The 13799-nt window shown below is 45.0% G+C and overlaps 1 protein-coding gene across 1 annotated transcript in view; it reads right to left on the reverse strand.

Moving 5' to 3' along the window:
* mgat5b (alpha-1,6-mannosylglycoprotein 6-beta-N-acetylglucosaminyltransferase B) overlaps positions 1-13799 on the reverse strand; it is a 92138-nt gene that overhangs the window by 59113 nt on the left and 19226 nt on the right. The window contains exons 4-5 of the mRNA XM_018761611.1: positions 6789-6933; positions 1277-1386 (exon numbers count right to left, since the gene is read on the reverse strand). Of these exons, the coding sequence (XP_018617127.1) occupies positions 1277-1386; positions 6789-6933 (255 nt within the window). The remainder of the gene's footprint in view (positions 1-1276; positions 1387-6788; positions 6934-13799) is intronic.

Consider the following 13799-nt stretch of genomic DNA (forward strand, 5'->3'; position numbering starts at 1 on the left):
TCAACTGTTCCATCCAAAGGAATATGTGGGACTTGATGAAAATTCTGTGGTGGGCAAGGGAGAAATCAGTTGTGTTTTCAAAAGGAGGGAGTCTATGCAGGAGACAGCGAAAAAGCTTGAGAAAAACCCTCTGCTTTCAGGAGGCTGTCTGCATTGTGGGTTTCCATATTAAAACCAAAATGCAAACCCCACAGTTCCTGCAAATATACATATGGACTCCCATGATCATTGACAGGATGTGTATTTATAGTTTGTTTTTGGAACTTAATACACTTGTCTTAGAGAAATATGCCTCCATCAGAGTTAAAGCACATAAATACTCCAAAAAGTTTCAACTGAAAAGATTTCTGAGAAATGATCTCCATATCCTCCAAGTTTCCCACTAATGCCTCTGTATTTTAAAAGCAATGATTTAATTGAAGTGGCCATTAAAGTAAGATGGTAAACTAGGCAGAGCTGAATACATAGTAGTGTTTATCTACCAGATAGCCTGTTCTGTTTACGCACACATTTGTGCAATGTGTGAGTTTTCACATTAATTCAAATGCAAAATAAGTGATAAAGGCACTTGCTATCTGCTAAGCACAAAGTAAATGCTACAACCATGAAATCAAAGTTGTGGTTTTTAAAAATTCACGTGTGAATCCATATTAACGTATTGTAAAGAGATACAGTGATATAGTGCACTGGAACCGAGAGGAAAGGTGAGCATGAAAGAAACCTTTTTGGGCTTAATGGAAACAAGTCACCAGAAAATCAAGAGCCCGTAGCAGTTACATGAATGCTCCTGATAAATGACAACATTAATATTCGCAAGGAGAACACTTTATAGCTGCTCTGCTCCTTTGGTATTGATTATGTGCACAACCTAAGTTTGATTTAGAAAGCGGTAAAGAAGTACTAGGTTATCCAGCAATGCAGTGTCTATGTGGTGACTATGTGGAAGGTTTGTGATTACTGTGATTGCTGTGTGGAATGCAATGACTGTGACAGTATCGTGAAGGCTTTGTGATGACTGTATGATGACCATGTTGAGGGTGCAAGACGACTGCGATGACTACGTGGAGGGTTTGCGATAACTGTGATAGGTATGTTTGGGAGACTCAGATGATTAAGTGGTGTCTTTATAGTTGTATGACGACTACGTGGGGGGTTTATGGTGATTTTGCAGCAGGTTTCTGATGGCCATAGAAAGCTGGTGACTATGCAGAGTCTAGGTGGCAGCAGACCCTCCAAAGCCCCACCTCCCCCAGGCTTTCCCACAGGCGTGCCGTACCTCTGCCTACGGCCATGCTGTGCTGCAGAATCTGCTCCATACGCACAGCCATGTTGGACACGTTCTGGGCGATGGCCTGAATGCGTTCGAAGAGTCCCACCGGCTGGAACCTGCCAATTCAGAGGGAGTCAGCTCATGAGACAGCCCCCAGAGAGCCTGCTGAATGCTTCCCACCCAGAGGAAAATCGATCATCACTAAGGCTTCCGCACAGGCTGCTCCAGAACATTCAGTGTTCACCGCTCATCAGCTCCCATCTTACTTACAACATGGAAAATGTCTTGGAGGAAAACCAAACTGAAAACGACAGAAGTGCTTCAGTGCAGTCTAAAAACAGAGTACTTCTACTCTATTAATGAGAGTATTGTTGGGAGAAACAACCTTTTTTGTTCTCCCGGGATGGAATGACGTTAACAAGCAGGAGAAATGCTAATTGTGTGGCACTTGGATGGAGCGTGAAATGGAAAACTTTTAACACCACCAATACAATTTGCTCGCTGGGCTGGCAAAGTTACTTACTGCATTACAGCTGGTCCCTGAGAGATAAGAAAGAGAGAGGAACAAGTGAATGTTTTTTTTATTACCAAACTCAGAGGGAATGGGCTGGAAGTGGTGTCAACAATGTGGGTATGAAACATGAAGACAAAATAGTAACAGCACTGAGTGGAATCACAAATGCATCCAGACGGAGTGGCTGGAAAGATGAAGTGGTGCTGAGTCTTTGGTTGAGAGGGACCCCACAGCCAAACGGGAAAGATGGTGTGTCACGGCCCATTCGGCAGTGACTGACTTGTTCAAGGCGCAAGGGTTCAAATTAGTCTGCGGAGAAAAATATTATTCCTCAGCATGGGTACCATCCCAGACATCACTGGCTTTCTGTAAACAAGGAGAGAGCAGAGCTTACCCTCCGCTCATTGACTTTATGTCAAGAGCAATCAGGTGCCAAGTGAGCCTTGTGGTGGTTTAAGAAAACACAGGCCTACTCAGCTGCTCCTTCTAAAAGAACCCACTGCTCTGGAAGCTGGCCACACTGGACCAATGTGATGAGAAGATACTGTACTCATACACTAATGGAGGGTTGAGATGGGGCTTCACTGCTTCTCAGGTAAAGGACTAAGCTGCCGGCATGCGTGTCAATGGGAAAGAATGTGCCATTAATTCATAGGTGTAAAGTACAGTACACAAACGCAGCTGCAAATGGATAATAGCATTCTCTCCCCAGATGGAGTGTTTTAAAGCTGACAGGCCAGCAATGCTAGCTTGGTCAAGACCTTCACATTTTATGAGACATTTCAAGCCTTCTGGAACCCATCCTTATACACTGCCTTTGTGTTCTGGACTTCCTGAGTGTGCCATATAGAAGCCGGATAAACCCCAATGAGCCATGCGGGCAATCCTCCTTCCATCCTAGACTTCTCATCAGCTGAAGTGTTACTCTGGCATACAGATCCAAATTCCTTATTAGTGACATTTAAGATGGATAGATACTCCAGGCAGTACCTTCTCCCCTTTAGAGGTTTCTGTATGCGTGCACCACACACAACTATAATCTCTATCTTAGCTCAGAGTATGTGTCGCATGCCAAATATAAAAATAATTCACTCCGCCACGGCTTAAGAGACTCAGCGACACAGCACAGCTCTGCCAGCGAAGCGGCTGTAATACTTTTTAAATAAGCATTACAGATATTCCCCTTCAGTCGCTGGGATGACCTTCCTTAAATGCCAGCCGTCAGCTTGCCTGCTCTCTGGGGTGACCCCCCCCATCCCTTTTCCCTCAGCTCGCAGCTGGTTTGGCCCCTCCGCCACTCACTGACACCTGTAACCTCATCGCTGGACCTCCCTCGCCCTGCCTGTCAGTTTCAGACATCACCCGCAGAGGGGGTGATAGACCCGAGTAGGAGTGAAAAAGAGGAGAGAGTAGTTAACTTCTGGAACAGGGAAAAAAAAAAAACAGATAACACATCCTTAGAGTTTTTGGTTTTACATTTTTAATTAGAAAATTATAATTACATTATCTTTTGATTTCATATCTCCTTATTCCACATCTGCAAATACATCCCTATGCTATTTAATTATCATTGCCTTGTTTATTTTCATGATTGGAGAGACTAGCAGTGACATTGTTCAGAAGGTAAAACATTCCCTTTGTGTGTTTCTACAACGATCTTCTCATTTTTCACAGTTAGGCTGTGGCCAAAGTTGCGCTGTACACACAACAAAAGCCAATGAAAAAACATGTCCCAACTGTATGCTGACTCGTATCTGTTAAAACAGGATGTAGGCAAAAAAGGAAAGGATAGATATTTTTCACATGACGGATGGGAAGGAAAGAAGAGATGAAAAGGAGGGATCAAGACAAAAGGAGAGGAATGAGAGGAAAATTGCTCCACGACACTTTACCCACAGTAATTCCCACTTCCCGCATAAGCACCTCAAACTGCACAGTATTCATCCATCCACATTGAACTGCCATGGTGACTTCTAAGACACTGTGAAATCAGAAATCCACACTGCCAGCTGTTTTGTGTGGCCTTGAAGCCCTGACAAAATCTCTTTTTACTGCCCTGTATGTTTCATGAGCAGCTATTAGCACTTACTGAGAGATGTGGCAGAATCTATAATGTTTATACGCGTGGCAAGCCATGAGCATCACCCCCCCAACCCCCCGGTGCAGCTAAAGCAGAGCTCTTCCTCCCTGAACACCGCCTGCCCTGTGGGCAAATCATGGCTGGAGCCTTCAGACATCACTTCGCATTCCCTGCTACAAGCGCGTGGTGTCGACCACTATGGGAGTTGCTGGGGCCAAGCTCTGTCGGAGGGTGTCAGCACAGGCCCATCAACATCCCCCCCGCTGACATCAACACCACCCCCTCATTCCCTCCAGGGCCAGATCTGTGTCCCTACCCAAAAAGAACAAGAGACCACGGTGAGTTACTGGGGGAAAAAAATAAAAAGGCTTGAATTAAACTCTGACTGCCAGCAGCGGACCCATCCGCTTCCCCGCTGCGGGAGAAATCGACGGTAGAGTCGGGATTCCTTGGCTCTCTTCTGGACCTCTGCCCAGACTGGCTGCACTTTGTGTCACCTCAACTGGGCCGCGGGGGCCCGCCGGGTCGGCCGCACCAAGTCACACACCTGCTTTCCAGACCGTAAGCAAAACAAACAAGGCTGTTCAAACTGCGGCACCAGAGAGGCATTGTGCAGAAAATGTGTTTCTGTGTCACGCTCCCCGCTCAGTCCCATCCCTCGCCCCCTGGTCGATGCTGGGCAACAGACCGTGACCCACTTCCCGAAGATGCATTCCTCTGCTCATTAAAGCTGTATTCCAGCTGCTACGACCTCTTTGGAGGTCAATTTCTCCAACACACATGGCATCAAAGTAATATGGTGGAAGAGGTATTAAAACGTGTTGTTTTCTTAAGATCTCCGCATACCTGTAACAAGGCACATTAATCACACCCTACACATCCGCCCCCTTGTGAGCGATCCTCCAAGAGATGCTGTTAGTCTGAGATACTACCACGAACAATCACAAAAGCACAAGTTCACAAAACAGATGAAGATTGCTAACAGCAAAAGTGTATAGTATAAATTAATATCTAAAGTATTATAGTATCTCGGGGGAACAGCAATAGTGTATAGTACAGATTTACGTCTGTAAATCAACTGCCATTTCCACTTGGACCATCTCTATGAGAAAGACCAACAAAAGACTTGCAGGGACCATTCTCATTGTATACACGGTCATTAACTTATTTCCAACATAACAAACAAAAAACAAGACGAAAATGCCCTGGCTACAGATAATCAGCTATTACTGCAAGCAGTAATAATTATGATTGCAGATTATTAGCCCTTACAACAAAAGAGAAGACAAATCCAATTGTGCTGAACATGAGTGTCTGTTCAAGAGCACGGTATGATGTGCTAGATACACTGTGCGAAATTACTAACGCACCGGAGTATGTGATGCCACCAAACTGAACCAAAGGGGGGTGCTCCGGCAACAGGGATATGCTGATGTTCAAATGCGTGCCCTGAGCAGAAGATGACAAAAATTGTTGGGGCCATGGCTGAGGAGGTCTCCTGTGACTATGCAGAACCTGAGAGGGTGCAGGAAGGTGAGTCCTGGGAATATACCACTGCCCTGAGATGAGGTGCTGGTGGGTACGCCCTGCTTGGGAGCTCAGCCGAGGCTAATCGTCTGGGGAGAGTTAGACTTTAACTGAAATCTTCCTCCTTTCCATCCTGGCTTGGAAGAAGGTATAGACTTCACAGACAGGTAGACGGGTGGTGTATATGGCCTTGGCTCCAGGATGGCCCAGCAGAGCCGCCTTTCAGTGTGATGGAAAGATGGCTGATACATAACCCTGAATCTGACACCACTTTCAGCTGGGCTCACCTCTCTGCTGTTTTTTTCTCTCCTATGTCCTTCACGGTCTTTGAAAAATGCCCCCTGACACTGACACTGTGGAAATGAGGGATCATCTCAGGTGACAGCCAAGGCTGTGCTGGGGAAACGGGGACAGGCGCTAAATCGCTCCCCGATGCCACCATGAAAGGGCTGTCAGAGCACATAACAAAGAGGAGATCACCTCAGAGGGGAACCTAGCAGGAGCCAACGGGAAATGGAGGGCAGACTCATCCAGAATGTTTAAAGATAATATCTGTTTCCTATGATCCACATAGAGAAAAACCAGTCAGTATCTCCAACAGGCCTATAAGTAGAGAACATGTAGAAACATACCCAATGTTATGTCTGAACAAAACATGTACCAATATACACTGCATTAGAATATATGCATTTATACGTATTTGCATAAAGGGATGTCTGGAGTAATATGTAGTGTAGTGGTTTAGGTCATCACCTTGCATTCTAAGGATACTACCAATTGCGAAAAAACCCTTGAACAGGATATTTACCCTGAACTGATGCACTAGAAGTTATCCAACAGTATAAATATATAAACCACTAAGTAGCTTAGTACACAATATCATATTTTGCCTTAGAGAAAGGCATCAGCTAAATGAATAAATACTAATTAAAAATACAAAACAAAGTGTGTGTACACCACATGTATAACATACAAATTTATTCTTAAATACTTATGCACAGATGAATCTGTTGCCAAATACATTTAAAGTTATTGCATTTATATTTAGAGGGTGTGGTGACGCAGTGGGTTGGACCACAGTCCTGTTCTCGGGTGGGTCTAGGGTTCAAGTCCCGCTTGGGGTGCCTTGTGACAGACTGGCATCCTGTCCTGGGTGTGTCCCCTCCCCCTCCGGCCTTACGCCCTATGTTACTGGGTAGGCTCCGTGACCCCATATGGGACAAGTGGTTCTGAAAATGTGTGTGTATTTATTGAAATTTATATTTATATGAAACAGAAAATGTCTTATATTTCATTAGAAAAGTCAATATATCTTTCTCCTGTAAGAGTTTCAGTGTTATTGAAAGATGAACCCAGCACACTGTCAGAGGGGTGTGTCTGCCTCTGGTTTCCCATACCTGTTGATGGCAGAGCTTAGTTCATCGAGCCTGCGGGAGTCACTGTTGTTGCCCAGCTTGGCTAGGGCATCGACCCTCTTCATGATGACCTCCAGCATGTCGCTAATCTTGCGGAGGACCCCACGGGACTCCAGACCCCCCAACACTGTGTAGATGGGAAGAAGAGAGAGCGGGAAAAGGAGAGAGGGAGGTGGAGAGACCAAAATGGGGTTTTGAGACAAATTAATTGATGCACTGCTGCCTGGGTGTCTCGAGTGAAAAGCATATCTTTCATGTTCATGTGCTACTGACCCCAGGCTCTGACCCAGTTCCCACATGTTATCAGCTTTTGGCTGGCCATGTCTCCGAGGCCTGCTCTCCAGCCTCTGCCAGCGAGGCGGTCGCCCAAAACTGCTTTTGTGCCTTTCAAACTCTCAGAAAGGCACGTGTCAGTGCTGCCGAGCGAGGATTATGAAAAGGCCTGGGCTGGAGGGCTGAGCGCTGCTGACTGCATCTCCTCCCCTTTCCTTCTGAGGAAGTTACTTTAAGAGGTTTGGAGAGTGAAGCTGACCCCAAAACCTCTTCATGACACACTTTAATGTGGCTTTTGTCATATTTCAAATGTGTTGCCATTGGCACTAGCATGATGTAGGTCTACTATTGGCTGTTCTCTTTAACTATCTTCGAGATCCCGGCAACAAAGACCATATTCAGGCTACACCGCTCCATGGACACTGGCTACAGACTGGCCTGAAACTGATTTCCCTGCTGACCCTGATGCCCATAAAAAGTACATTAATACACCCCAGCTGCAAGGATATTTACTGAGGTTTAGCAGCCAGATTTCCTGCTCAGCTTGACTCATCTAGAAATTACATCTGCCATCATTACCCTTGTTTCTGGGATTGACAATTAAAGGAAGTGGCTCTGTGGCTTTCCACAGGGTTCCAGTGCTTTCACAGGCTTATGAATTATCCTTGGAAGAGGAAAGGAGAACAAGAAGGACTTCCTGGAACTTTTCATTTGTACGATCTATAACAGAATAAAAGGGCAAAATTGGTAGATGATTTAGAAAATGCATTAGTTATGCAACAAAATTAAGGTAAAAGCATAAAAAGCGATGAGTACCTACTCAGAGGTCTGTATTTTCAATAAAGTTTATCTTCATCCATCTAGGGGCAGGTCACAACAGTCAAATCCAACTGGAGCGGCCCACTGTTTAACAGGATGCCCATAAGGATGCCCAGTACGCAGATGGAGTGAGGGGCAAAGTGCCCCCGAGGGAACTTGGAAGGGGAAGGGGAGCCTGGGACCGAAAGCAGCACAGCGTGAACTCGTGAGGAACCACGGCAACCTCCGGCACCCCCTCACATCCCCGCAGAAATGCGATGCTGGGATCAGGTAGGAAATGTTAATCACTTATCTACCCTGTTTCAGGGAAAATAAATTAGCATATATTTGAATGCATTATTCCTCGTGATCCCGACGTGCAGACGCACATTGTCTCAGCTGCAGACACTGCTCCAGCTCGCAAGACCCCCTCTACTACCCCCGCACCACCTCCTGCCCAAGTCAGTAACATTTCCAGAAAGACTCAGACCATGCTGACTAAAAACTCTGTGTTGATGAGGTCGAACAGATTGTTTTTAACTTCCCTAAAATAAATCAGCAAATATGCCATAGGCACAGTATGGATTTTGACAAACTGACCTGGGGCATGTTCAAGATGTTATCAAAATTTTACAGAACAGAACCTTATCTCACGAAAACCTAAATATCTGGGAAGGAGCATATGACACTGATTAAATCCCAGGTATACAGGGGCTCATTTCTGAGTCAGATGTTTTGGCAGATGAGAAAAGCTGGAGTTTGTTAGTGTATAAAATAACAGTTCTGCCTAACTGAACTGTCACTTGGTTGATGAAGAACCACAGCAATTGGCAATTGACAAATATCATTATCTCAGCAAGCCCCCTCGACCATAACGTATTGCAAAATTATTTTTACAGCAGTGGCAGAAAGGTACCTTATAACAGTTAATAATATTGATGAAAATGTTATTATAGAATAACACACTGTAAAATGATAATACTGCAATACATAGCAAACAAAGAGTTCATGGTCTGTTCGAAGTTGACAGGGCCTTGAGCTCACGGGACACATCTGAGCCTGGGCATAATGGTTCTGCTTCAAGAGACATCTCAGGAAGAGCTTTACTTATTTATTTATTTATGTTATGAATTAAAGAGGGGGTGCAGTGGCGCAGTGGGTTGAACCACGGTCCTGCTTTCCGGTGGGTCTGGGGTTCGAGTCCCGCTTGGGGTGCCTTGCGACGGACTGGCGTCCCATCCTGGGTGTGTCCCCTCTGGCCTTACGCCCTGAGTTGCCGGGTTAGGCTCTGGTTCCCCGTGACCCCATCTGGGACAAGCGGTTCTGAAAATGTGTGTGTGTGTTATGAATTAATTAATTTATTTATTCTTAATGAACTCCTCACTGAGATCTCATTGGCTGGCATGTAAACGGGCCATTTAGCGAAGGCTTATCTCTTTAACGACTTTGTGTTAGAGGCATCAGTGTAAAAAAGATTTCATTAACCACTTCCAATCAAAAAGCAATCTGTTACGTATTATGCTCTCGGGTTCCCCATGTGAAGCTCATCCTGCCTGGACTGGCTATGGAGGAATTGGACCAGCAAGTGCAGGAACCAGAGGTCACGACACAACCACACATTGTCTGTTAGGTCTCAAGATGGTTTCAGAATAGTGTCTCTCTCTCAGTTTTATTACTCGTTATAATTAACCAAAATGACTCTTTTATAATTTAAAAAGCCGTAATGCCAACACTAATGCCCAATATATAATTACAGCCAACCCCGTATTAAATACAAAGGAATCTTCAGTGAAGAATTGTAGCACCACTCAAGTGAGCGGATAATAAAATCGCATCAGCTTGTTCGTATGTAACTACAGCATATGCTTTTACTAGATGCGACACACAGCAAATGTGGCATAAATGAGCCGCAGCAAAAGACAGAATCACACACAGAGTCAAGAAAAATGCAAACATTACAGTGGAAAGCAAAAACATTTCACTGGGAGGCAATTTGAGGAATCAAGTAAGGGCCCTCTTTAAACTGAAAGCACAGTTAAAAGTAAGGCAAATAAATGGCATTCAAGCCGTTAAAAAAGCCATAGTCGGGATGCGGCACAAACAAGATGAATTTTAATGAAGGAGAACACACAGGAAGGGTCCCGTGGGGGCTAGGAGCGGATGCCAGAAGCATTCTCCTCCGAGAGCCCTAACGCAGGAGAGCCCTGGCATGCCAGTCGCCTGGCCCTCCCCTCCAGCCGCTCCTTAACGGAGCTGCTTATCAAGGATTATGTGCATCGTAATGACGGCTCCCGAGGGCCCCTTCGCATCCCATCAGGTGCGAGTCCACTGTTTACTGCAGGGATGGACTGGGCTGCATGCCCACCGCTGTTCCACAACAAAGCGCTGGAGCTGGGAAAGCAGCGAGCTCACAGCGATGCAAGGACCCTGACCAAAAGCCCTCATGTCCTGCTACAGCAGTGGTCTTGGACCGGGGTCCAGCAAGGCTACGCGCACAGCTTGCTTCCTTTGGCTGTCCCATTCTGTTTCACGCCATATTTGATGAGCATCGCCTGCTTCAGCAGGACAGAGTGAATCCCAAAGCATGAGTTTAAAGAATGCCAGACCTATTTGCACCTTCACGCACACATGATTCCCCACCACTGATCCTTTGCCACATCATTTTTCTGATGTGCTTCTTAATAACTTTACGCTTTCACATTTGTACAGACATAAGCACCTGTCAAAACGAAAACCCATGACCACTCAGCACCGATACATGCCATGTGAGTGTAGTCACACTGAACAAAATGGTGACATACTGTACACACGATGCGGCTCGTCCTGATACACACTATTACTGTATGAATACCTGAACGACAAATGGTTTTTCACTCTGTTTTAATAGAAAACTACACAGGTGCTCTGCAGTAAATATCAGTGTTGTGCTTTTTTAACAGCTGAAGGTTTCCCAAATGGCAGGTAAGCAGCAGCAGGGCAGCAGAAGACAGCAGGTGGCACAGTGGCGAGAGCCGCTGCCTCCCACTTGAAGGGCGTGTGTTATCTCCCCTCCTGCTGCAGTACCCTTTGAGCAAGGTACTTAGCCTGAATTTCTCCAGTAGAAATTACCCAGCTGCATAAAGGGATAAACCACTGGACGTTGAGCATCAGCTGAATAAAAACAAATGTAAAGCTGAGTGCAACTCTTGGCCACCCTATTAATGGCTCGTCTTTACATCTCAATAGACATGGCAGGTGTTTCTGTTAAAACCAGAGTTTCACTTCAAGATACGTGCATCTCAGAGGAGTATGTTGTGAAGGATGGAAATGCCTGTGTGAATCCACCGATCAGCCAGACTGAGTCATGCTGAATTAGAGACCACTTGAAAGAATTAATCAGTTCTTCCCAGTCTTCCTTCCTTGAAAGCAGCCTTCATCAGCCATCGCTTTGAAAGGCTCCTTTAGTCTGAAAGCTCTGTGTTCTGAGTCCCGTCCATCCAGCACAGCAGGGTGGTTGCAGACCAGCTCAAACCTGCAGCCAGAAAGCTGGAAGATGTCCTTCCAATCCACAAGATAGTCAATTTATTTGATTCCTGCAGGTCTCAGACAGCAGGGGAGAGGCCTGAATGAGTTCACTGTGGCTAATCAGGAAAAAATTTTCCTTCTTACAACAGGGCGTGACATTATGACATTATAAGAGGGTGTAGTCTGTATCCAGCTGTCCACCAGCGGGAAACTGACGATATAGCAGTGTCAATGCAAATACACACACAGAGGCACCCATGCAGCATCCCATATTTCCCCAGTCCCGTGTTCTAGGGTTAGAGTACTATAGGCATGTCTCAAATGTGAATGAAATATGCAAAGTCTTCGAATGAAAAGAAATGTAGACATCTTGCAAGGATGGGACTTCATATGACCCTGCTACTAATATCAAATACTGCAGAAATATACATGATTATTAATTCATTACTTAACTGTCTGCAAGTCTTTGTCCGTAACTGTCATGCTACCTAATAGCATGTAATTAATCATTTTAATGTACCTGCTGACCTAGAATTAAAACATGGATTAATTACATTTGTACATATATAAAGGAAATTAACAGACAGTGAAATATTACACCAGTGGACAAATCTCTCTAGCATCCCATCAGGCATAAGTACTTTCAGTCTCTCTTTCCATGGCTGGCTTTAATGTTGACTCAGCGCATAAAATAATCATATCCATTCAATAAACATACAGAGCAGGGCCTATGTTTGCAGTCATTATGTCCGCATAGCTTAAAACACCAAGGACACATTCAGTAGTGAAGGAAGAGCAAACAATCTCCCTGTGAGTGAGAAGATGCGTTTTTATAGTGTTATCTCGCCCAAATAACATCAAAGTCTGGAAATGATATGACATGTGATAGCGCTCACTGTACCTTGAGCACCGCTGTGATGAATGACAGCTGGACATGATCTGATCGTCATCTCTGTCAGATGTACAGTAATCTCCAAACGGGGAATTAGATGGCTTTTAATTAATGTGCGTGAAGCAGTTGCACTGTGTGCAGTTTTCATCGCAAGATAAACTCTGGTATGAAATTATGTGAAATGGCTGCCTTGTTTCCCTGACACATGGGTGTTTTTATAAAGGAGTTTCTTTTTTTTATGAAGGCAAAGAATTACCCAAAATTACACCAGAGGGCATTTGTTAATTAAGACTAAAAGCAAGGATGAGGGGGGAAAAACGATGCAAAATATTAAATAAAACCCATGTGGAGCAGTGGAAGTACTGTGTATATGCAGGAATTTTAAGAAAAGGTATTAAAATGCACACAACTCAGAGGAGATGTACATTAACTGGCAGACAAATGAGACAATTCGGCATCAAGTGGGCTTTGAAGCAAAATCTTCTTTCTTAAGGACAAAGGCCAGTGATACTATATATTGATAGTTTTTGTGCATTACTCACCCTGTAACAAACACTCTGACTTTGAGAGCCTGTGCCGGTGTGTGTGTGTGTGTGTGTGTGTGTGTGTGTGTGTGTTGGGGGAGTTATACACGAAAGGCACACGCTCTTTGTGACTCCTCTCCAGTCGCCCTCATGTGCACAGAAAAACTGTGTACTCACCCTGTACTTTGGCTGGTAGCACACTTGGCCCTCGGTTTCCAGCTAGAAATATGAATTCAGTGGGAGATATGACAGAGTTCAGTGAAGTCTGGAGAACTGAGCCTATTACGGCACACAAATTGTCTCACTTTTAGCGCCCTTTGTGCCCAGTGTTCTTCTCAGGCTGTCTTGTAGTAGAAAACAAAGACTATATTTACAAGAGTGCATATTTTTGTGGTACAGTGGCACAGCGAGTAGTGCTGGTGCCCTGCAGGACGTAAAACTGCCATTATATCTGAATCCAGCACAGATTGCATGGTCTCCCTGTTTTAGCAATTCAAAGACACATGGAAAAAGAAACACACACTGGCTGAAGCTGCTTGTCCCAAGAAGGGTGGCGCTAAACCAGAGCCTAACCCAGCAACACAGGGCACAAGGCTGGACGGGGAGGGGACACACCCAGGACACCAATATGTCACAAGGCACCCCAAGCGAGACTCGAACCCCAGACCCACCAGATAGCAGGACCCAGCCAAACCTACTGTACCGCCGCACCACCTTGGAAAAAAAAAAAACAATAGTCAATTTTAAAACCACTTCCATACCCTGCCTTACGGTGAAAACCACATCAGTGGTCACCATGAGTTGAATTCTACTCAACCTCACATACTCTTATCTTACCCTACCTATTCACAAGTGATTTAATCTTTTTTAAATCCTGCATTCCCCCATCACACACCCTGCTTTTCTAATGAGATCGATCCTTTCAGAAAGCATGTTGTGAATCTTTTCCAGAAGCTTCTGTTCTTACTATGGATCATGTGCTACTCATACTGCTCTTTGTGC

This window comes from Scleropages formosus, chromosome 20 (assembly GCF_900964775.1).
Source record: "Scleropages formosus chromosome 20, fSclFor1.1, whole genome shotgun sequence".
Classification (NCBI taxonomy): domain Eukaryota; kingdom Metazoa; phylum Chordata; class Actinopteri; order Osteoglossiformes; family Osteoglossidae; genus Scleropages; species Scleropages formosus.